The sequence below is a fragment of the Medicago sativa genome, chromosome 6 (assembly GCF_051527215.1).
Source record: "Medicago sativa cultivar Bolivia chromosome 6, Bolivia_mono, whole genome shotgun sequence".
Classification (NCBI taxonomy): Eukaryota; Viridiplantae; Streptophyta; class Magnoliopsida; order Fabales; family Fabaceae; genus Medicago; species Medicago sativa.
In genome coordinates, this window is record NC_140754.1 from 88,036,946 (window position 1) to 88,062,454 (window position 25,509).

Consider the following 25,509-nt stretch of genomic DNA (forward strand, 5'->3'; position numbering starts at 1 on the left):
AAAAAAATCAAAAACACCATACACTAATGCAAGGTCTTTTTTTTTTTTTGACAGAACACTAACGCAAGGTCTTGTTTTTATTTTTTATTTATATGGACATCAATTAATTAACTTTGTCCACTCAAATATCTACTTTTTTATATTTATGAAATATTAGTTTTGTTGTTGTCTGTTTTAAATAAATCAAAGGAGCCATAAAAACAATTTTTTTTTGCATATACAAAAGAAAATAGAAACATGAATAGAGATTCGGTCAAAAACAAAGAATATAGAAACACACACCAAAAGTAAAATTTAAAAGAGAATATGAATAGAAAATAGCAACATAGGAAATCACAATAAAAAGTAACATCAGAATAATAAATCTTAATCTAACAATAAAAAATAAGAAATAAACAAATAAAATAAATGAATAGAGATTCGGTCAAAAACAAAGAATATAGAAACACACACCAAAAGTAAAATTTAAAAGAGAATATGAATAGAAAATAGCAACATAAGAAATCACAATAAAAAGTAACATAAGATTGTCAAAAAAAAAGGAAGAATAATAAATCTTAAACTAACAATAAAAAATAAGAAATAAACAAATAAAAGAAAAGAGAATGGGATTGAAAACAATGATTTTTTATGGGAGGAAGATGTAGATGAAAATAATGAAAAACAAATTGTCTCTATATATAGCAAAAAAATCATGTCATAATCAATTTTGATTGGCTCATGAAAAGTAAATGAGTCACGATCCATTTTGATTGGCTAATAAAAAATAAATGATTCAATATCCATTTTGATTGGTTGATAGAAAAACATTAAATGAGATGAAGAGCAAGAAGATGCCACGTGTACTATCGCTTATAGATGTATGCTTTTGTATTATATAAAGATACTACTCAGGAAAGGGAAAATCTAAGAAGTAACTGCTCTAGTGAATAAAAGGCTTTCACAAAGAGGCATGGAAGAAGCGACTAAGACAGAATCTATAAATAGGATATCAGTTATGGAAATTATCAGCAAAGATATTGTAATATCCCATTTGATTTTTTAGGCAAGTGGTAAAATAGTAATTTTGTCACTCAAGATTTTTTTTTTTTAGTGGAAAACCCACAAGCTTCCACATTATTCTACTCACTTCTCTCTAAGTTTCACAATTTTTCTCCTTCCTTTCTCTAGAATTCGGTCCTCACCACCTAAAATCCTAACTTCATAAAATTCACAATTCATTATGGAATCATCATGGTACATGCTTCAATGGGTTCATAGTAGAGTTTTAACCAAGAAACTAGTTAATAATTACTTCTCCCTCCCAAAACCGTTTTCTCCCTCTCTTGGTCTAACTTATCAATTTCATTCCAATTCATGAGAATTCTTCATGTAAGTTTGCCTTTGGAGCACCTAAGAGTGGATTATATACAAGGATGTGTTGTATGTGGTGGTTGATCATGAAAAGTGATGTAAATTGGTGATTGAAGCAAGGAGTGTATAGTGGGTTAACAACTTGAAGGATGGTTAGGGTTCAAAGAACCAAGATGTGAAAATTGGAGCTTGTGACATCCAATGGAAGCTTGTATTGAGGTGAGTTTCCAATAAGCTTGTTTTTTTTAGAAGTTGTGATTGTTAGAGAATGTGATGATGTTAGGAGTTGGAATTAAGAATTTATTTGGGATTAGTGAATGAATTATAAAATTAAGTTATTACATAAGTAATTTTGAAGCTATTATACATGTTTGGGTTGTTAACTTGAGTTTTGGCCGAGATTGATATGGCAAAAGCCATAAGTTGTTTGTTAAGCTATTTTAGAAACCGGCAGAAGTGCTTAACTGGAGAATAAGCTGTTCTAGGAAGCTGACAGAAAAATGTTTGCTGGATATTTGGATTGTACACTCAATTCCCTTCAATTCAAATATAAATTTCATGTGATTCCGATTAGTAATGAACTCGGAAAGTGCATTTGAAGTTGGATAATTCTGCTGGAAAAAAAGTTTACGGGTTTTAGCATGGTTTGCGAGAAATAAGCTGTTTTGGAAAGATGAAGGCACAAGTGGCTATTGGGAATTAAGTTGAAGCATTAAGGAGGAATAAGAGTTGCCAGATGTTTACTGGTGAGTTCCTTAGCTAGTAAACCTTCCATTTTGAGTAGTAGAATTGTGCCACATGAATGATTCATTTGAATAGAAATTATGAGATAGTATGATTATTTCATAATTATATGTGTTTATTCTAAAATCTCTTGTATGTTAATATGTGTGTTTATGTTAGTATGAGTATTGGAGGAAAATACTAAGCAAGACAATTGATGTAACGATTACTTTTGTTCACAAGTCGGTTAGTTTAGGTTATCGAGGTTTTCCCACGTTTGATAACCTAGAGGATTGCTTATATTATTTATAAGTGATAATTGTAAGAGGATTGCTTATATTAATTATAAGTGATGATTTAAGAATAAGTGATTAGATAGTAATGTTAATTGTGCATAATTAATTGATGTTAGTATGTGATGTTAGTATAAATGTTGGAGGGAAATTAACAACGAAATTGATGCATATATGCTTATAGTAAAGAATTGAAAGAAAAATTTGAAATGCATCCTATGAGTAATATGCTCACAGTGAATTATAGAAAATCGCAGAAAAATGGAAATGAGGAGAAAAATTGAAATGAGTAACATGCTCATAGAAAAAGAAAAAAAAAAGAGAATATATGGAAAAACCGTTTGCTACAACGAGAGATAATGTAGCCTATGACGTACGGGTCATAGTATACCGTTTGCTACAACGAGAGATAATGTAGCCTATGACGTACGGGTCATAGTAAACCGTTTGCTACAACGAGATATAATGTAGCCTATGACGTACGGGTCATAGTAAACCGTTTGCTACAACGAGAGATAATGTAGCCTATGACGTACGAGTCATAGTATACCGTTTGCTACAACGAGAGATAATGTAGCCTATGACGTACGGGTCATAGTATACCGTTTGCTACAACGAGAGATAATGTAGCCTATGACGTACGGGTCATAGTATACCGTTTGCTACAACGAGATATAATGTAGCCTATGACGTACGGGTCATAGTATTCCGTTTGCTACAACGAGAGATAATGTAGCCTATGAGGTACGGCTCATAGTAACGAATTAAATGTATAATTAATGATGTGAAATTTTAAGTCAAGAATTATTCGAATAATATTTGAAAGAGAATAAAAAATAAAATTATGGAACCAAGGAAAAATTTTAAGGACCCTCCAACATGAATATTAACATAGCATACGCATATTATCATGAAAATTATGTTTAGAATGAATTAGCTACGAAGCAATAGTTCATGGGCATTTTTTTATCAAAAGTAGGAAATGTGGAATTTTAGTTATGGAATTCCGGCTTAGTTAGCCGAAACTAGTTGTTATCAGAAAAGGATCGGAAACATACGTAGATAAGTATGTCAGAATGTAAGCTATACCAGAATACGATATATTGGAGATATGTTTATGATTATTATGATTATGGTGATTATGTTTATGAAATTATGATTAAGGTTATGAGTATGACTATATGAATTATATAATCAAAGTAGTATTTGAGAGAGCGATTCTAGTTATCCCCTAATCGCTCAGCTATGCGTAGTGAAATCCTATAAACCCGAAATGGGTTAAGTTTAGAAACAGATGGCGATCCTAGGTTCCCCGAGGTTGCCTATAGCCTAGGATAGGTGGAACTCACTGAGACATCTTGTCTCATTCCAATCCCTTTTATTTATTTCAGATATACGAGTTGTTATACGACAGGATGATACTTGAGGAAGGAGCAGAAGTAGCTAGACCATATAAAGTACACGTCAGTGGTAATTTTTTCTGAATTAACAGGTGAGAAGTTATATGTATTGTTCAGAGAGTTTTTAATTATTGTAATTTTAATGTACCCGATGCCGAGTTTAACACTCATGCTAGATATTCTATGTAATTTTCTAGTAGGGGTGTTTCAGATATGGGAGGAATAAGAAATTTGGTGCATCGACTAACATGACAAAAGTCATATTTCCACAAAGAAAGTATTGAATAATGAATATACTATAGTTCATTTTAGATTTGAGCTAACTCAACCACACAACATCAGTTAAGTAAGATTGCTCAAACCTTATAAGTACTAATTAGGTCATATATAATTTGTCGTTTTCGAACCGTTGGTTCAAACGAGCAATTAGAAAGCCCTACTGTACTCAACTTGTAATAACACATCAATATCAAACACTAGAAACAAAAGAACACGCATTTTTAATCGAGGGAAAAGGCTAAAGGTTTAATTAACCCAACAAATGACCATAATTCAGAAGTAAGCCTAAAATTACAATTGAGTCTTACTATTATTACCTCTAAATAAATCTAGTGAGGAAATTAGTCTGAAACTGCACCAATACTTCTGTAGAGAACTTCCTTCTTATGACTGATAAACCTCAATGCAGTTATACAAGAGGAACAAAAACATACAACCAAAGAGTATAAATGTAATAGAAACCTCATTGCAGTTAGATCTTGCCTCCCATCATAATCGAAAAGCGTATTACATTGACCAAAATGAATTACTACAAGGAATGATCAATAGATATGTAAATAAAATTGATTTTGTGCCCTTGAATAACTGACAGGAACATACATGGATCATTTTGGTATAAGTGACTAATAAAGTAGACTGACAATGACATGGTGTTGAATCAAATCCAGGTTTCATCCATAGATCCAACCAGCAATTGTGATCATATTCATGCCATTTCTCTTGGATGACAGTTTTCAAAACCTTTTTTGCACAAAAGCCAGTTTGATTAGTTACACAATGGCTATAAGGAACTATCTTTCTTCCCTACCGATCATTTGAAACCAATCGTATTACCTGTTAGCTGGCTTTTCGATCAAACAGAATGATGAATACTCATACAGAATTCAGTTAACATAAATTGGGAGATATAACGCAAATGCATTTTGTAAATGTTCAACTGCATAACTGTGATTTTATAGACTTGCTTCAGACATTTTATTAAAATTTAAACAGACCAGAGTCTTGACGATCAGAACTTGGTATATCTAATCTGTTATTCCCCCATTATCTCTCTGCAAGCTGAACCGATCATCATCCAAGACAAAAACACCAACAACTAAGACAACAAATAAACTCTGTCAAAGCATACAACATAGACCGTTAGCAGCAAAAACAGAAAAACAATTCAATCCAAACCTGACATAAATACCATCATCTTTAACAGATAAAGTGTCAAGAAGGTTTCAGCAGAACACTTCATCTTATCATACTTAAAAAGTCTACTTAACCCCCAACGCCACGACAGAGCTTTGATCTCATCAACCACTTGTCTCGTATTATTGCTCCATTGGAGAAAATGTTATTTCATGACTTGTATATGACCCAAAGAGTAGTGTGCCAAATTAACCTAAACCTCTTCCGAAATTTCTTATCTGCAGCTTCTCCATTTAAACATTCGAATAGAATGAACAAATTTGGACGTATCACAATATAACAACACCAATCCACCAAAACACTTCTTTCCAAACTTTTGAGATCACAATATAACAACACCAATCCACCGAAACACTTCTTTCCAGCCTCACAAATCATGTTTTGTAAAACAATTTGAGCACATATCAGAAATGAAACGGAGCATGACCAAATAATAAAATCCATCAAATTTCAATCACACAACTCATGTTTTATAAAACAATTTGAGCACGACTTCAAGATTTAACCTAAAGTAGGAGTCCCTCCACATATTTAACTTATTGATAACAACAACTTATAATAAAAAATAAACCTCACTTAGTAAATATTATAAATTAACCATATAATTAACTCAATTTCTTATCATATTTAAGTGTCCAATTTTTAGTCTACTGTATGATATTTCAACAGGACAGGATGAGCACATGTACAGGTTTGACTAACTAAGCGACTCACTAATACAATTTCACTTCACTGACCACTTAATTCAGAAGCTAAACCAATCATATACCTGTCGAATGAATTCCTCAGCTGATTTTTTAACAAAACAGAACAATGCACAAAAACTGTTAAATAGAACTTAAGCAAATTAACTTTATAAGAAAAAATTCATACAAATTACAACATTTGGGCCTCTACAGACAAACTTGATTTAGACACCCAACTATCGAAGCAATTTATTTGATATTATAAACTATTATTTGATATTATAAACTAAGCATCGCCTCAGCACAAAGGGTGAGGCCAACAATTATGGAGGACTATGATGAGCATCATTAGTTTTATATGCAAGAGGTAGGACGACAATCATATTGAAGCTATAAAATTAATCAAAACTTCACAATTGGAAAAGGCCAGACTCAAGAGTCAGAGAACAAAATTGTTGTGATCTCAAGACATCATAATAGAAAAGTCTGCAATAAAAAAGAGAAATCATGAAGATGTGATGATGTTCACCGGTGAATTAAGCAAAAAAAGAAGAGAAAAAAAAAACCCTATAGTAACTGTACTATTCTTTCAATAACAATATGAACCTAACAACATCTAACATAATTAAAAACTAAATTGAAGTAGTCCACCTTCACTCTTATCTGTAACAGTAAAAGACAATAAAGATAGGATGGTAGTCATGAAAATTTAAATACGTTGGTTTGTAACTAGAAAGCATCTCACCTTGTTTTACTCTTATAATAGAGTTCAAGCAACCATTTCAAAAAGAAGTTTTTCTGCCATATCTATCTTGCCTTTTCCGAATAGAGCTCGAATAACTATTTCATAAGATACAGTATCAGAAATGCAGCCACTGTCTTCCATTTTTGAAAGTAAGGCCAACACTTCATCAAACAAACCCTCTTTACAAAAGCCGCTAATCATAACATTATAGGTCTGGCCATGTAGATGACAACCATTAATTAGAAGTATCCTGAAAATCTCTGGTGCATTCTTAAATCTTCCACATTTGCACAATCCGTCAATTAGTATCGTGTATGTGTATGCATCTGCTTGAATACCACAATCTTTAATTTTTCGTAAATGATGCAATCACCTTGTCAACCTGATGGTTTTTGAACAATGCATCTAATAAAGAACTGTAAGTGATTGTGTCAGCTTGTTGATCTCTATCATGTATATCATCTATAAGATCCCAAACACCGGACATTTCCTCTGATTTGCAAAGTCCATCAATAAGGGAATTGTATGTTACAATATTAGGAACCATATTTTTGGAATGCATTTCTTTGAAGAGATTTAACACATCATCCACCATTTCTATGACAATTATTCAATAATATTTTTATGATTTATTTTTTACTAGAATAATAACACTCAGAGCTACTGAACATACAAAGACTAATAGAATTCAAAGAGAACTGAGTATAAAGTATAAACATATCATCCACTAAGTTAAAATATAAAGTTAAACATGAAAATGAACCTTACAACACATGACTTTTACCAAAAACTAAAGCTGTAGTTAACTTGCTGCAAAGTCCAATTTCCTTTTTAAGTAGCAGTAAAAGCAAATAAATACTGGATGCTTGTTTTAAAATTCACAATAACAAACTGTAACTAGAAAGCATCTCACCTAGTTTTACTCTTCAGAGTAGACCTCTTCCAATCATTTCACGAAGAAGTTTCACCGCCTTATCATTTCTGTCACTTTCAAACAAAGCATGAATAAGAGTTTCGTAAGTTACTGCATCAGGAGTGCAACCGTTGGCTTCCATTTTTGAGAGTAAGGACAATGCTTCATCAAAAAAACCCTCTTTACAGAGCCCATTAATCATCACAGTATACATTCTAGTATTTAAAGGGTAGCCCTTAATCAAAAGATCTTGATAAATCTCTTGTGCATCTTTAAGTCTTCCATTTTTGCATAGTCCATCAACAAGTATATTGTATGTACACATATCTGGCTGAATTCCTTCGTCTTTCATCTTTGTTAACAACGCAATTGCCTTGTCAACCTGATGGATTTTGCACAAAGCATTCAATAAAGAATTGTAAGTGATCACATCAGCAGGTTGGCCTCTATCATGCATCTCATCTATAAGATCCCAAACATCAGAGATTCTTCCTGATTTGCAAAGTCCATCAATAAGTGAACTGTATGTTACAGTATTAGGAGTCATGTTTTTTAAATGCATTTCTTTGAAAAGTTTCACAGCTTCATCCACCATTTTATTCTTACATAATCCATTAATCATAACACTGTAGCTAAGAACATTAGGAGTCACTCCCCTTAGAGAAAGAGTGTTGAATACATGTTTGGCCTTGTTGACTTCTTTTACCAAGAAATACCCATCCATCAAAGAAGTATAAGTAACAACATTAGGTTCCACACCTTGTTTTATCATAACAGATAACACACTTGTAGCTTTTTTCATCTCTCCTTCCTTACATAAACCATCAACCAATGTATTAAAAGTACGAACATTTGGGGTGATGTTTTTCAATGTCATGTCATTTAACAAACCAATTGCTTCTTTCATTTGACCCAAAATGGAAAAACCATATATTAGAGTAGTGTAAGTGACGACATCAGGATAAATTTTCTTAACAATCATTTCAGAATATAAATCATAGGCATCACTCACAAGCTTATCTTTACAGAGACTGTCAATGATTGTGTTGTACATGACGACATTAGGCTTGACCAACAACCCTTCAATCTTTCTGAGCAGCTGCAGGGCAGCTTTTGTTTCTCCAGATTTACATAACCCATTTATCAAGGTCCCATAACTAACCTCATTAAGATGAAATCCTTTTGCTAAAACATTATCATGAAAGTGTAGTGCTTTCCTAATTTGACCATTAAGACAAAGACCTTTGATAATTGTATTTAATGTTACAGTATTAGGTTCATAACCTAGTTTAAGAATCTTACCGAATATAGAAAAAGCGAAATTGATTTGATTCAAATGGCAGAAAGAATTAATCAAGATGTTTAAAGTAACAATATTAGGTTGAATTCCTTTGATTTCCATTTGATGAGAAAATGAAATAACAGTGTTGAACTGATTCATCTTAACAAGGGAAGATAAAATCTTACCGAATTCGAAGATGGGTTGGGTAGGATTATTCATATGAAGAATGCGATTGAATGAGGAAACGGCGTCGTCGACGTTGGGAATGAATGAAGGAAGAGGTTGAACGTGTAATCGACGAATTGGAAGAAACAAATTAGCAGTGGAGGCTGAACGTGTAAATGATGACGTCATCATTTGAGTGAGTGAGAGAAGAAGAAACAACGCAATGTGCTTACTGATACAGAAGAAGGAGGCGGCATTCAAGACACTTTCTTTATTTCAATCATCAAACGGAAATAACCGAAATACCCCTATTATAAAATTAAATTTACAAAATCAAACAAACCTCTGACCCATTTTCTCTTCCTCTTCCATGTTATATGTCTCTATGGGTCTAACTGATTCGGACAAAATCGATAAAACCATAAATTCAAATCGTACCAAATCAAAAAAGTATCCAATCTATTTGGTTCGGTTTAAAATTCAACCGAACCATCTAAACAAATTTAGTTTGGTTCGATTCTCAATTTTTAATTTTGAAATTTAAATAACCGATGAGCCGAACCGATGCTAACCTCACTTCCCATTTTAGTAATATTATCCCTCCTTACTATTAATCTCAAAATTAAAGTCCAACATAAAATACTCATTAATTTATTCACTTTCTCTCATCTCAACACTCACCCTCTAATTCGTTATTACTAACAAAGAACACTAGCGTCAGTCACACCTAACCCATCGTTCTTCGTCGTCGCTGGGATCATCCATCTCGTTAGTTTTTCATGTTAATTATACAAAGTAGTTTTAAAAACAGAGAACATGCAAAACAAAGTTCTATGAAATATTTGAGTATGTTGTATGCATGAAATATAAATTTACAAAATCAAACTTTTGACCCATTTTCTCTTCCTCTCCATGTCATACGTCTCCCAGTCTCCCATTCTCCTCTACTTTGTTTCATTTTTGCCTCCTCATCAATATTATACTGTCCAAATACCTCATTTGGTCCTTAAAGTTTAACAAAAATACTGGATTAGTCATTTAAGTTTTTTAAGTTTCAAATAGGTTCTTTAAATATTAATTTGTTACACCGTTACTATTTTAAAGACCTATTTGAAACTTAAAAATTTAAAAAATTTCAAATAGGTTCACTAAATTAACAACTTGAAGAACTTATTTGAAACTTAAAGAACTAATTTGGTATTTTTGTTAGAGGACAAAAAAGGTATTTTGCCTATTATATTATCTTCATGAAGCAATTTTTGTCATATTTCAGATGTAATAAACCTCTTTAAGAAACTCTTACTTTGATTTTCTTTTTTTAACGGATTTTGGATTTGATCTTTTACGAATTGATGTCGATCGTTTTGTGTGAGCTTATCTGTTTGTACAAGTATATAACCGACTAATAATAATATCAGTTAGTTATTGAACAATCGAGTGTTGAATTATAAATATGAAGAGCAATTGGAATTTGATTCAATTGTAAAAATGTGGATGTGAATGAATTGATTTTAGTCATGGATCATGTTTTCAATTAAAATTCAGACTAGTCGTCAACTCAACTCTATCAATGTATTAGGTCCTTGATCGAACAACTAGGTTATCAATTAAACCACATAAAAAATGTATAGATATTAAATAGGATGGAACTAGATAACTGAGTCTAAATTTTTATTAAAAAAAAACTCAAGACATACACAAATATCAGAAAAATCATTGCATAAGAAAATATATCTATATTCAAGAACACAGAAGCAGATCACAATAATAGAAAGATAGGCAGATTATATTGAACTTGACAATTGGTAGTATCTAATCTATTGAGCAAAGAAGCTTGGTCAAAACCAAAACAAGCAACAAATTGATTAGAAATAATCAATAGAAAATCTGCACACAAAACATGAATACAACTAGAAACACAAATATTTCATGAAGCAAAAAAGGTCGACCATTTCCTCTTTTGATGCATGCCACTACTCAACATTGAAAGTCAGACTCCGTCAACTCAAACACCACATAGACATCCTTAAGAAGCATCCGATACAAACTCAAAAAAAACATTGATTTTCCTTAAGAAGTATAAAAAAAAAAAAAAAGGAATATACATGAGACATTGAGACAGTCCAATAGGACAGAATCTTGCAAATTCACATATGCTAAAATGCCATGAAAGTTGGCATTTTTTCCTACTGTACTCCATTTGTAATAACACATCAATATCAAACACTAAAAACCACATATTTTAAATTGAGGGAATAGGCTAGGTATTAATTAACCCAACAAATGACCATAATTCAGAAGTAAGATTGAAAATACAATTTGAGCCTTACTATTATTACCTCTAAATAAATATAGTGAGGAAATGAGTCTAAATCTGCACCAATACTTCTGTAGATAACTTTCTTCTTATTACTAACAAACACCGAATGGACCTCTTCCATGGCAAGAACAGATTCTGATCTCTTCAACTCTTTCAAATGGCAAATCGGAGGTCGCAACTGTAATATCCCTCCATAAGTTTTTTTTTAAGACAAAGGGCAAAATGGTAATCTTGCCACTCAAGATTTTTTTAAGTGGCAAAATCCACATTTTTCTCTATTCTTCCACACACTTCCTCTCACGAGAATCAAAATTTCTCTCCTTCTCTCTACACAAAAAAATCGGCCTCCAACATCACACCATAACCCTCTCAATTTTTGTCACTCAAATCATCATGGGTCATGCTTTAATGTCGTGTCGACGCACGCGAAAGGCTATCAATGTACAAGTCCACTTCGATAGCCAAGCAATGAGGGAGTCTGAAGAGACTTCCAGTTCGCTGGACTTAGTTTTAGATACTCCAAGCCTCGTTATGTTAATTCTTTTCTGTAACGGATTTCGATATTTAATGTACAGGTCGGTTGGGAACCTAATAAGACAAGCCAAGCGCTTAGCTTAGTGACTCTCTATCCGTTGGGTGAAAGCGGGCTAGAGCCAGAAGTACGGGATTGTTTGAAGGCCTTTCCGGTTTCTTGTTGTTTTTAACATGTTTGATGTTATAGGAGCTATTGGAAGGAGAAGGCACATAACTAGTGGCTTGGAGTTGGAAGTTTTGCCACAAAGTGTTCAAGAGGAACCTCCACAAGATTGTGAGTTCCTTTAGTTAGTAAAAACTTCCTTTTGGGTAGTTTAATTATACCTTTAGAATGACAATATATGATTTTTATACATTAGGACATAATTAGTGATGTTATAACATTAGGTTAATTCCCCTTGCTAGTATACTCTAAAAATAGCTCTTATGATGTTAAATATGTTTATGGTGGTGTTGAAATTGGAGGAGGGATAATTTAATAAGTTTTAGTGTATGTCTGCACAATTTCGGCTAGAACTCTGGAAAGTAACTTTGTTAGATTTTATAGCTTTGACACAAAATTCTTTGATAGTGCAAATGAAGCTTTTATGGAAATAAAGGGCTATAGCTTGGTTAAGAATTTTAATACTCATGTTATCGAATTTGTAGCCGAAATGGGTATAATGTCCTATGTGAGTATTAGTGGGTAGATTAGATGATTTATTAGAGTTTATTAGTAATGTTATCGTTACTTGTGTATTGAGGATTAGTTCGTGGATTTAAAGAAGTATATGGATGATTAGTAATAAAAAGAACATATAAAGTCATACGATATGTGTATAGAAAATTTAAGAACTTGTTTGGAATTGGATTAAGATGGTGATTGATGGAATATCTATGAAGTATTAGAATAAGTTGGCATAATTATAGCATGACTATTATGCCATATGAATGGTATATTTGGAACAAAATAAATGTGAGATAGTAGAATGATTATTTCTGAATTAGGTATCCTTATTAGTGTATCATAAAATCTCTTTTATGTTAATAAGTATGTTTATGCTAGTATAAATGTTGGAGGGAAAGTCTATCAAGATAATTGATGTATAAAAAATTATAGAAATGATTTGAAAGAAAATTTGAAATGCAACCTATGAGTAATATGCTCACAGTGAATCATAGAAAATCACAGAAAATGGAAATGAGGAGAAAAATTGAAATGAGTAACATGCTCATAGAAAAAGAAAGAAAGAAAGAAAGAAAGAAATGAGAATATTGAGAAAAAAAAAATCCGTTTGCTGCAACGAAGAGATAATGCAGCCTATGAGTAACAAGCTCATAGATATTTTATGAAATTCCGTTCGCCACAACGAAGAGATAATGTGGTATATTCCGTTCGCCACAACGAGGAGATAATGTGGTATATTACCGTTCGCCACAACGAAGAGATAATGTGGTATATTCCGTTTGCTACAACGAAGAGATAATGTAGCCTATGAGGTACGGCTCATAGTAACGAATGAAATGTATAATTAATGATATGAAATTTTAAGTCAATAATTATTCTAATATTATTGAAAGAGAACAAAAATTAAAATTATGAAACCAAGGAAAAAATTCTAAGGACCCTCCAACTTGAATACTAACATAGCATACGCATATTAACATGAAAATTATGTTTAGAATGAATTAGCTACGAAGCAATATCTTATGAGCACTTGGCCAATCATTGGAAATGAGGAATTTTAGTTATGGATCTACGATTTAGTTAGCCGAGCTAGTTGCTATCGTAAAGAATCAGAGACATACTCAGATAAGTATGTCAAAGTATAAGCTATTTTAGAATATGATATATTGGATACATGTTTATGATTATTATGATTATGGTGATTATGTTTATGATTAAGCTTTATGGGTATGTGAATTGTGTGTGAAAGATATGATTTCTATGATAATTTCATTTTAGAGTAGCTTGGTTCATGAAAGGAGATAATTAGAGAATTTTGTTTGATGATCATTGTTGATGGTTTATTGCTAATGTAAGTGAGATGAGTTGGTGATCGAAATGGAGTATTATTGTTAAAAGTGGTTGTACTTGAACCTTATGAAAATTGGGTAAAAGCTTCGTATGACATATTCGTAGTATATTCGTGATATATCTTGTTATGTAACCTGGAATAAAGTAATAATTAGATTTTTGGATTCCTCATTCAATTCCCTACAGTTTGGACCTAAATTTCATGTGATTCCGATTAGTAATGAACTCGAAAAGTGCGTTTGAAGTTGGATAATTCTGCTGGAAAAAGGCTTACGGGTTTTGTCATGATTTTTGCGAAATGAGCTAAATTGTGGATTTAGACTAGTTAGAAAGGGGCATGATTTAATATAATATCCAGGATGTTTATTTTGAGTTGTACAAGTAGTTTAAAAATAAAGATGTTATTTGGAGATTCTGGCTGATAACAGGTTTTTTTAACAGAATTTACATCTTGGAAAATGTTAAAAATATAGAAGAAACTCTGTCGAAATTTCAGTGGATATTTATGTTGAAATGAAATTTAAATTGAAATTTTTATGTATTATAGTTGTCAAGTTTGATTAATAGGCTTGCCGGGCTAGAATGATCTAGTTCGTGCGCCGGTCACGATGATTGTTTTTGGGTCGTGACAGCAACCTATGTGAACTTTGTTATAAATGTTGGTCAATCAACACATGACATGCCATCACGAGTGTATCTCATCCATCCTAGAGAGCCAATACATTAAAAAGTGGATTTAAAAAATCAGGAACAGCGATGAAGGAACTTGATCTACCCGTTATACCACAAACTAAGCATGATTAGAATGAAAAGGTTTATACATGAGAGAGAAATCCAGAGATAGAGTTGGTGAGAAATGGTTCTTTTTTTCTTTCAGATTAACAAAGTAACAAGAAGGTGCTCCCATTCTTTTTTTTTTTTTTTGAAATAGCAAATATTATTCACGTCGAGTAATGCAAAGCGCACAGAACTCACGGATGGAAAAAAGATACACAAGTGTCCGAGAAAACCCGGAAACACCCCAATGCGATACAAAGACAATAAAAACCATCCCTATAAAAGTGAGGCGGGCATATACACAGAGCCAGGCCATAAACAACACGGACTCCCTAAGCATACCCCATTCATTCCTTTACCCTTTCTCCTACTAAACAATAGAACCTCCTAGTAGAGCAATCACAAACTTCTATCTTCTACTTTTCAGAAAGTTCATTAATGAATAGTTTTGTTGGCTTCTTAAACCACCAGAACATGGGAAATTGGAGGCAAAATCATCAGCTATAATTTCAATTTGTATAACATAGTTATAACTTATAAAAAAACAACTGCTACAACAAGAACAAAACATATAGCCAAAGAGTATAAATGTAATAGAAACCTCATTGCAGTTAGTTCTTGCCTCCCATCATAATCCAAAAGAGTATTACATTGACCAAAACGAATTATTACAAGAAATGATCAATAGATATGTAAATAAAATTGATTTTGTGCCCTTGAATAACTGACAGGAACATACATGAATAATTCTAGTATTAGTGACTGATAAAGTTGACTGATATTTGTGTTATAAAAACTTAAAGCAAATCAATCACTAGTAAACCTTAAACAATGACATGGTGTTGAATCAAATCCAGGTTTCATTCATACATCCAACCAGCAATTGTGATCATATTCATGCCATTTCTCTTGTATGAGAGTTTTCAAAACCTTTTTCACACAAGCCAGTTTGATTAGTTACACAAAATCTGGCAATCAACACATTGTTCTAGCTTTAGAAATCTCACACAATGGCTATAAGGAACTATCTTTCTTCCGTGCCGATCATTTGAAACCAATCCTATTACCCGTTAGCTGGCTTTTCGATCAAACAGAATGATGAACACTCATGCAGAATTCAGTTAACAGAAATTGGGAGATATAACGCAAATGCATTTTGTAAATGAAAAAGTATTCAACTTGCTTCAGACATTTTATTAAAATTTAAACAGACCAGAGTCTTGACAATCAGAACTCAGTATGTTATTAAATTGGCAAGAACCATAACTTGTTTAACCTAAAATAAAATCATATCTTTCTAAATGATCCTTATTCCTTCTTTTATTTTCATTCTATTATAAAGGTAACAAACATTCTTGAAATAGTTACAACCATAGACAATTAATTGCACAACAATAACCTAAGAAGCTATCGGCAACTTTAACACCTAAGACAATTCAAATGATACAAACAAAACAAAAAGTGTGCAGACTTTAAGGTAAAACCTCTAAAGTTGAATGCAGAGTAAGAGATAAAACGTTTCAATTTTCTAAAGAAGATCAAGAAAATTCAAAGTACATTGGAAAGATAAACAAGAGGAACCTAGCAAAACATGACTTTTAACTAATTACAATTTTTTTTTTCCTATCTTAATTTCTCCATGGATATCTTAATAAGGGATTCAAAACAAAATGCATTTCTTCCTGTATTAATTAAGACCAGTGGATAGAAAAGCTAAACATAGGTAGGATTGTATTCTGGCAATTACAGTGAATAAAAAAAATCTTTGAAAACGGATTAAGCAGGTTCACAAGAAATTGAGAAGAAACACATAGTTACTAAGGAATTAAAAAAGTGAGCCACTATTGTTGTTCCAACTTCCAAGTATCATAGTGAACACTACCAAAGTATAGCATTTAATCAAAACTAATGTAACAGGGAACCAACTGTACCAATCATCTTTTATTAATATGAAAAGAAATAAATATTAGATGGTTGTTGTCAAATTCAAAATAAAAAACTGTAACTTGAACGCATCTCACCTAGTTTTACATTAAAGTAGACCTCTAACAATCATTTCACGAAGAAGCTTCACCGCCTTATCATTCTTGTTCTTTTCAAACAAAGCACAAATAAGAGTTTGGTAAGTTACCGCATCTGGGTTACAACCATTGTTTTCCATTTTGGACAGTAAGGACAATGCCTCATCAAATAAGCCCTCTTTACAAAGCCCATTAACCATCACATTATACATCGAAACATTTAAAGGATAACCCTTAGTCAGAAGATCATGAAAAACCTCTTGTGCATCCTCAAGTCTTCCATTTTTGCATAGTCCATTGACTAGTATAGTGTATGTGCCCATATCTGGCTGAATTCCTTCGTCTTTCATCTTTGTTAACAACGCAATTGCCTTGTCAACCTGATGGTTTTTGCACAAAGCATCCAATAAAGAATTGTAAGTGACCACATTAGCCAGTTGACATCTATTATGCATCTCATCTATAAGATCCCAAACATCAGAGATTCTCCCTGATTTGCAAAGTCCATCAATAAGAGAATTGTATGATATTGTATCGGGAGTCATATTTCTGGAATGCATTTCTTTGAAGAGATTCACAGCTTCATTCACCATTTTATTCTTACATAATCCGTTAATCATGACATTGTAGCTATGAAGTTCAGGAGTTACTCCCCTTTGAGGCATAGTGTTGAATATATATGTGGCCTTGTTGACTTCTTTAACCAGGAAATACCCATCCATCAAAGAAGTATAAGTAACAACATTAGGTTCCACACCTTGTTTTATCATAACAGCCAACACATTTCTAGCTTTTTTGACCTCTCCTTCCTTACATAAACCATCGACCAATGTAGTGAAAGTGCGAACATCCGGACTGATGTTTTTCAACAACATTTGATTTAACAAATTAACTGCTTCTTTCAACCGTCCCACAATGCAAAAGCCATATATTAAAGTCGTGTAAGTGACAACATTAGGAGAAATTTTCTTGACAATCATTTCAGAATATAAATCATAAGCATCACTTACGAGCTTATCTTTACAAAGACTATCAATGATTGTGGAGTACATTACCACATTAGGCTTAACGAGCAACCCTTCAATCTTTCTAAGAACCTGCAAGGCAGCTCTTGTTTCTCCTATTTTACATAACCCGTTTATCAGAGTCCCATAACTAACATGATCCAATTTAAATCCCTTTGCTATAACATGATCGTGAAAGTGCAGAGCTTTCCTAACCTGACCGCTACGACATTGTAGTCAAAGTTACGGTATCAGGCTGATAACCCATTTTGAGAATCTTGGCCAATACAGAAAATGCATAATTGAGTTGACCCAGTTGGCAGAAACAGTTTACTAAGATGTTCAAATTAACAATATCAGTTTGAATTCCTCGGAGTTCCATTTGTCGAAAAAGGGAAATAACAGTGTGAAAATGGTTGATTTTAACAAGGGAACCTAAGATCTTAATAACAGTGTGAAAAAGGGAAAAAAAAATTTGTTTAGGACCAAATTTACTTTTTCAAAATGTTTTGAAAGTATACTTCTTTTGGTACAATTTTGATTTGTCTTTAATAGATTATTCCTACCTAACGGAATTATATAAATCAATGCACATTTTAGAAAATTAATGGCATGATTGGTTAATTAATATAGTTTTCAAAAATATTTAAAAACCGGTTTTCATGGAATTTAATTAAAGAAACACTTGGAACATATTTAAAAAAATTGAGAATGATAGCCAATGTAAATATCATGAATTAACATTTTCTTTAATTAGAAAAGTGACTAGTAATAATAGTGATATTTTACCAAACAATTTTTAGAAAATATTACTCTGTTCAAAAATTGAATGCAAAAGATAATTGTTAATTAATACAGAGCAATGTTATCATTTTTCACTAACAATTGCAACTAGGACCATCCCTGCTTGAGGATTGAGAATGAATACTGAATACCAATATACAATGTGGTGTAGTAATGAGTACTATTACACAAAATACATACTTACATGACTTGTGGTGAATGATACAAAATGATAGCTTAAAACAATGTGGTCCTATAGTTATCTTCTACTATGAAAAAATTGTAGGATTTCTATGCAGCAACTATTTGTTCTCTCTCTTTTTGTGGAAAAAGAAGTAGGATTGAATTAGGTCTTTACAATCTCTATCAAAGCTGGATCAAAATATTGAACTAAGCATGCAGAGCAGCAGCAGCAACTTTCTCTGTCAACTCGTCCACCGCTTCATCATTGGTCTCTGGAATTGCCTCCTCCTATGGAAAAGCAATGTCATTTACAGAATCCGGAGAGAAACGCGTCAGAAAGTGCAGATTTAGATATAAACAAAAAAGGTCATTTGAAAACAATGATGTACAAAACCAAAATTTTAAGAGAAACAATAGTTAAACATTGAGCTTATCAGCTGACATAAACAATTGTGCTACTGTTTGGGAGAGCTTATGGGACATACTCATGACATGTCCATAAGCTATTTTCACCTTATTTTCATAAGCTCTCTATAATAGCTTATGGCTTTATATGAAAACAGTTCAGCTTATACATAGCACTTATATGATAAAAGTTTATGATATAAACGTTTAATTAAGCTATTTATTTAAGCAGAGCCTAAAAGTATGCAGTTTTGTAATTTGTAAGGACTGAAATGCGGGTACAAAGATTAAATGAAATTTGAGATAATTATAAGGACCAAAAATATATTTAACGTACGGAAGAAGAAAAAAAATGTAAGATGGAGATTGAAAGGACTAATTAGTAAGGATATCATGTTCCCTATATGCACAATTCTGAATACCAAAATAATAACATAGTTGAGAAAAATGTTCCCAATTACATTATTACTTGACAAAACAAGGAAATCAAAATCAACTATTGAATATATTCTGATGATTTTCTTTCTAACCAAGAAAGGAGGATAGTTGAATACCTCGGGATCTTTACTTTGTTTGACATCTATACATTTTGAACCACTAATGCTGGCACTCTTCAACAGACATCGTGTCATGTTTGACGGTCCATTTTGTGCATCTGCATCACCTGAGTTTGTTGCACCAGGAGGGCTATGAAGATTTAATCCCGCTGGCTTTTCACAATCATTATTTTGATTATTTTCATCCTTGGGAGCAGGAACCCGCTCTCTGAAAGAAAAGAGAAAAAACTCCAAATTTGAAATTTTCAATGCATGTTATTAAGCAATATTCCAAGTCTTGTCTATGAAGATTGCAGATACAATAATTAATCTCGATTAAAATTTCAAACCCTTTATGGTAATACAAAATTAAAATTATAAATAAAATAAACCTTCAAAAGAACGCACATAATTACCTAGGTAAGGAGGCATGTTGTCTCAGCAATGGAGAGCCTCGTTCACCTTTCCCATAATTATCCTCAAGATGTGCAAACTGTCGTTTGAACCGATCAACCCCACTGTGTCACAGATAACAGAATTATGGACTCAAATCCGAAGAATACAACAATTTTCAAGAACGTGCAATTCTTATATGAGATGCAAGCACGGGAAATTAACCATCAGCTGTTTCTCATGAGTCAATACTATAATTTGTAGAATAATTGTTTTATCGATAAAAATGGATAATTAGGATTGAAATTTTAATAGTATGAAAAACTAAAACTTGCATGCTATGAAGCACAGACACCAGACACGACACTCACACGTCGACACCGATAAAATTTTAAGAAAATGACATAATTAAATGTAATGACAAGTGTCGGACACGGTATGTGTTGGACACCGGGACACTCTTCAATCAAAATTGCCTATACAACAGAGCTTGCATGCTCCTACGCAAAAAAGAAACTTGCAGGCTGATGTTTTGATAATGGAGGATCTAGTTCTGCACATGTATTTGTATATAAAATATCCACCAGAACTTTGGTGCAACAAACCAATAAGGGATCATTTGATGGCCGTGGTAGATATGACAAGAGAATTGGATAATAGGATATGATATGATGAGTTTGATAAGATCTTAACTGGTGTGCACCATGTAGTATTAAACAACCCTATTGATATGTTTGAGATGGAATAGATAATACATGATATGATAAATTGTGCAGATGACAATTATCATTTTGTGAGATGGCAGGCGGTGGTCGTGAAAGGTGAAGCGTAATAATGGAAGGTGTCCAGCGATGGAGGGTGCCCGGTCAATACTGAAAGAGGGTGCTCCGTGGTAGCAATGAATAATATTAGGCAAGAGAGATGGTGAAGGAGGGTATCAAGTAGTGACAGCAATAAAATGTGTGTTGCAGAGGGTACCTGATGTAGTGACGGATGGTGGTGAAGGGTGCCTGGCACTAGTGGTGGTGGTAGTTGTAGACGGCGTCGGGTGGCAGAGTGAAAAAAGCGTTGGGTAGTGACGGCGGAGGGTGTCGTGTAGTAGCGTAAGATTTCGGCAGAGGAAGCAGTGGTGGGGGTTACTAGGCAACAAGTGCTGCCATGGGGAAGGACAAGAAAAGGGAAGAAAAGATCGCAAGTAACAGTGAAAAATAAAAGAAAAAAAAATTGTTACATTACTTTATCCTACTCGTATCTAACTCGACTTGTTCTCCGTGATAAAGTTGACGATAGGATAAGCAAACATGACAACCTTATTCTATCCTATTCCCTCACAAAACATAGGAGCATAATAAGATATGATAATTATTCTTATCCTATCTTCCTTGTCCTTCCCGCCAAACAAACCCTTAATGTATACAATTCAAAGGATCCTGATAATGGTTGTAAAACAAGGTCAATTGAATGTCTTGTTTCAGTTAGGAGAGACCATGTCTAGAGACAGGACAGATATGTCATCTAAGCAAATTTGCTTCCACTTATATGTATCAGCCATCAATTTACAAATGCATGCCGGTTAAGCCATAGAGATCCAGATTATTAGAAACAAGAACTTAGATTGAACTAAGTATTTAGCTTAGGTTATAAATTATTTAAAAACCACTATGAAATCATTAGTATTACATCCCTACCTTGGATACATGAAGCTTGTTTGATCTCCACCACTAAGATATTCTTGGAGCATCTGGGGATGATACTCTAAAATCTGTTAAGTGCAAATATGTAACAAGTTATTAACAAGGCACAAAGCAGAAGACAAAAAATTAAACCAAGTCGTCAAAATGAATGGTCAGACCTCTCGATAAATCAGCTCTCTAACATCATCTTTGGTCAATTTTCTTCTCTCAAATTCAAACTCAAGTTTTGAAATTGCTTGAGTGGACGGTTCACGGTCAACATTTGACAAACCGTGAAAGTAGGGATCAGATAGTGCCTGCAATTACACACGTGACAAAAAAGTAAGGAACTCGGTGCACTGCATCAGCCATACTTATTTTACAGCTATTCCGTTTGGTGCATTCGACAAGGTTAGTAAATTTCAACCTCTTCGGCTGTAGGACGGTCTTTAGGGTCAAATGCAAGTAAACGCTCCAGCAAATTAAGAGCCAATGGATCTACATTTGGAAATTTTTTGGTGAATGGAACTGGTTGCTTTTTTCGCATACTACTAAGGTACCTTCTAGCTTTCTCATTTCGAATCTGTAAAATTAAGATTAAAATTAGTTACAAGAGGACAAGAGAGAGGAAGTAAAGAAAGCCTGAAAGGCATTTACTGAAACAAATCATAATGAAAATTGTCACAGCATAAGATATCGAGCCTTTTAAAACCGGAAAGTAGAAGTTTATAAAGAATTAATAATTAAATATCATTCAGTGTTGTCAATCGCGGATTGTGAAAAATAGCACTTTGTTCAAATTCCGCTGCGCAGCAGTGCTATAGTACCTCTATGTCCGCTATGCTATTTGACAATATTTTGTACTGAATAGCATATCGCGGAACAGTAGCGATTTGTTCAATTGTTGATATGCTTAAGCGTTATAGTTGCTATTTCAAAACACCGACATCGTTAGCAATTAGATTCATCACAGCATGTCATAAGCTTGATTATTGATGTTACAAACTACACACTAGATTTGGATAAACTAACCTTCGAAATGGATTCAGCAGGAGGAGTACCAAGCAAATCAGTCATGAGGTCTAACTGGTGCACCACATTTTTCCCAGGAAACAATGGCTTGCCACTAAGCATTTCTGCAAATATGCATCCAATGCTCCAAATATCAATTGCTGGAGTATACTGCAAAAGACAAGAATTTGAAATTACATACATATTTCAATACTTTCAATTTCTTTTTTTAAACACCACTGTTGCCAACCGTGGATAGCAGAAATAGTAATTTGTTCAATTCCGCTACACCAATATTAGAGTGTAATAGTGCTGCTATAGTCTCTATTTGACCACACTTTGTACCAAATCGCATATCCCGAAACAATAACGATTTATTAAAATTTCACTACACTATAACAAGATTTCCACGTAGAAAGTGTTGTATATGCCAATGTCCAGGATTTAAACTTATATGTATGACATTTAACAAGAGATTATTGGACTAATATAACAGGGCATAATTGGACTTGAAGCATAAACAAGAAGGGCTTACTTTTGAGAAAAAAGAACCGCATAGTTCAGGTGCACGATACCACCGAGTCGCAACATAGTCCTTAGTACAAGTAAATGAATCAGCAAGATTATTAAATGGATAATTTTTTAACAAACAAAATAAGTGTGATAGATTGCCATTGTATGCACTATAGAATGCTTACGGTCCAGAATATAGCTGACGGAGCATCATTGAAGGAAACACGAGCAAGCCCAAAATCACATATTTTTAGTTTGCAATCAGCATTGGCTAGAATATTTTTTGGCTTCAAATCACGGTGAAACACATTCGCTGCAAGAAAAATATCATCTTAGTTTAAGATCACGATCAGCACAGGCATGGGACTTAGTTACAAGCACACCTGTATGTGTATATTTCAGGCCCCGAAGAAGTTGGTACAAGAAAAATTGATAGTGCTCAGGAGTAAGATCGTCATTTGCTTTAATTACTTGATGAAGGTCAGACTCCATTAACTCAAACACGACATAGACATCCTTGAACTCTCTTCGTGAAGGAGGAAGCATTATATGTTTAATTTCTACTATATCAGGATGTCGTAGCAAACGAAGGAGTTTAATTTCTCTTAGTATCCGTGTGGCATCTGATACATGCTCAAAAACATCATTGATTTTTTTAATTGCAACTTTTTCCCCAGTAATAGTATCCACGGCAGAAACCACTACACCGTAACTTCCTTTTCCAACCACTTCTTGGACTTGGTACCGACTTGCCTCTCCATACTCCGTAAAAAATTCTACCTCTCCTGCACCCTGCTCGATAACCAGAAACGATTATGTATAAATAATTAATAACATGTAAAGATAATTTAAGGACCAAAGATTCATTTGATCTTCTCTTTTGAATAATTGCAAATTCTACATTAACAGGCACAGGAAGCATCATGAAACAAAAGGATAGTACTATGAACACATTCTTGCAAATTCGCATATACTAGAGATGCCGTTAGTGTTGGCACTTCTTCCGATTGTACATCAAAGTCAGAACACTAGAAATTTCAGAACACATGCCATCAAGCAATGCCTTAAGATAAGCCATTAATGAGAAAATAAATCAAAGCCATGGTAATTTCTAACAATGACTTTTCCTCTTTATATTCTATAGCTAAGAAAACATAACAATAACAATAAAAGACAAACCAAGCATGATAAGGAAAGGAAGGCCTGGCTGGATTGGTTTGTATACATTGGCATAAGCATATGTGAGACTGTTTGGGAGATAGGGCCTAATTCAATATTTGAGCTTATCTATTGACATTAGCACTTATACGATATGTGTTTAATTAAACTGTTTATACAAACAAAGCCTAACTCAACTAATAACTGAATGCTACCACATACCATGAAGAAGCAATAAATGAAATCAATCACAATAGTCTCTATATCTAACATCAAAATCTTCTAGCATCAAATGAAATCAAACACAAGTCAAAACCAAAATTCCCAAAAAACAAACACAAAAAGGGTTGGTTAAAAAATTGAAACTTTACAACAACCACCAATCCCCAAATGAGGTAAACTACAAAACCAATCAACATTATTGCATTACAAAGTCAAATCACATAAACAAAACCAAAAAAGTTAACTTTTTTATAATAAAAACTCAAAATGGTAGATCTTCATTGAACCCAAAACCAAAAATTGAAACTTTACAACAACCACCATCACCCAAATAAAGCTAAACTACAAAATCAATCAACATTATCATATTACTACATAAACAAATCAAAAGGGTCAATCCTGAATGAACCAAAAAGCATAAAAATGGAACCTTTTTGAGACGATCCATTGAAGAAGGTATGAAAAGGGAACGTGTAGGAACTTTGAGAAGATTTAAAGAAGAAGGGTCGTTGTTAATGTTGTTGGAATCATTGTTTGAATGAAGAGGGTGATTGGCATTGTTGTGATGAGAGTTAATAGAAATGGTACGATGAATGAATCGACGAATGGCATGAACGAGTTTACCTCCACCACCCATATACACTTCCTTCCTCCTCAATCTTCGCCACTCCTCCAACCCAACATTGCATACATTGATTTGATTCTCTCTCTCTTTTTTCTTGACAAATTTTTTTTCCTTCTTTTTTTGGAATTTTCTATGCCCGAATGTTCCGGAGAACAATAATTCTTCGAGTTTTTTATGGGATTTTTTTATTCAATTTTCCTGTTTTATGATGTAATAAATAAATAAGGGTAAATGTAAATACTTTTTTTCAAAAAAAAAAAAAAAGTTATTTTGTGGGTATTTATTTACTATCATTATCATT

General features: G+C 33.2%; 3 protein-coding genes and 1 long non-coding RNA gene across 6 annotated transcripts; 1 reads left to right on the forward strand and 3 right to left on the reverse strand.

The window, feature by feature from the left end:
• Window positions 1-1,118: 1,118 nt before the first annotated feature.
• On the forward strand, window positions 1,119-9,352 carry LOC146917888 (uncharacterized). Its single transcript, XR_015013542.1, has 2 exons — window positions 1,119-2,099; window positions 3,761-9,352. It is a non-coding gene; the product is annotated as an uncharacterized LOC146917888 (long non-coding RNA).
• On the reverse strand, window positions 3,167-9,225 carry LOC146917889 (uncharacterized). 3 transcript variants are annotated; one of them, XM_085716659.1, is made up of 2 exons: window positions 7,587-9,225; window positions 3,167-6,414 (listed from the first exon to the last, which is right to left on the reverse strand). In XM_085716659.1, the coding sequence occupies exon 1, from the start codon at window positions 9,223-9,225 to the stop codon at window positions 7,600-7,602; it is 1,626 nt and encodes a 541-aa protein (XP_085572785.1). In that variant the 3' UTR covers window positions 3,167-6,414; window positions 7,587-7,599. The 3 variants fall into 3 exon arrangements, with proteins under 3 accessions (XP_085572785.1, XP_085572783.1, XP_085572784.1); XM_085716657.1 differs by having other exon boundaries at window positions 3,167-7,165; XM_085716658.1 differs by lacking the exon at window positions 3,167-6,414 and adding an exon at window positions 7,138-7,270.
• Window positions 9,353-14,386: 5,034 nt separating the features above from the next.
• LOC146917890 (uncharacterized) lies at window positions 14,387-18,145 on the reverse strand. Its single transcript, XM_085716661.1, has one exon. The coding sequence runs from the start codon at window positions 17,752-17,754 to the stop codon at window positions 16,714-16,716; it is 1,041 nt and encodes a 346-aa protein (XP_085572787.1). The 5' UTR covers window positions 17,755-18,145; the 3' UTR covers window positions 14,387-16,713.
• A 386-nt stretch (window positions 18,146-18,531) lies between these two features.
• Window positions 18,532-25,415, reverse strand: LOC146917891 (mitogen-activated protein kinase 9-like). Its single transcript, XM_085716662.1, has 11 exons — window positions 25,014-25,415; window positions 23,587-23,995; window positions 23,389-23,516; window positions 23,226-23,285; window positions 22,712-22,861; window positions 22,107-22,262; window positions 21,859-21,996; window positions 21,695-21,768; window positions 20,030-20,131; window positions 19,632-19,842; window positions 18,532-18,960 (listed from the first exon to the last, which is right to left on the reverse strand). Exons 1-11 carry the CDS (start codon window positions 25,218-25,220, stop codon window positions 18,880-18,882), a joined length of 1,716 nt encoding a protein of 571 aa, XP_085572788.1. The 5' UTR covers window positions 25,221-25,415; the 3' UTR covers window positions 18,532-18,879.
• Window positions 25,416-25,509: the final 94 nt, after the last annotated feature.

Coding starts and splice junctions, on each gene's coding strand:
- LOC146917889 (XM_085716659.1), bottom strand. CDS start 9,225: ATGATGACGTCATCATTTACACGTTCAGCCTCCACTGCTAATTTGTTT.
- LOC146917890 (XM_085716661.1), bottom strand. CDS start 17,754: ATGTACTCCACAATCATTGATAGTCTTTGTAAAGATAAGCTCGTAAGT.
- LOC146917891 (XM_085716662.1), bottom strand. CDS start 25,220: ATGGGTGGTGGAGGTAAACTCGTTCATGCCATTCGTCGATTCATTCAT. Junction 23,996..25,013: donor CAATGGATCGTCTCAAAAAG/GTTCCATTTTTA, acceptor GTTATCGAGCAG/GGTGCAGGAGAGGTAGAATT. Junction 23,286..23,388: donor CGTCAGCTATATTCTGGACC/GTAAGCATTCTA, acceptor ACTTGTACTAAG/GACTATGTTGCGACTCGGTG.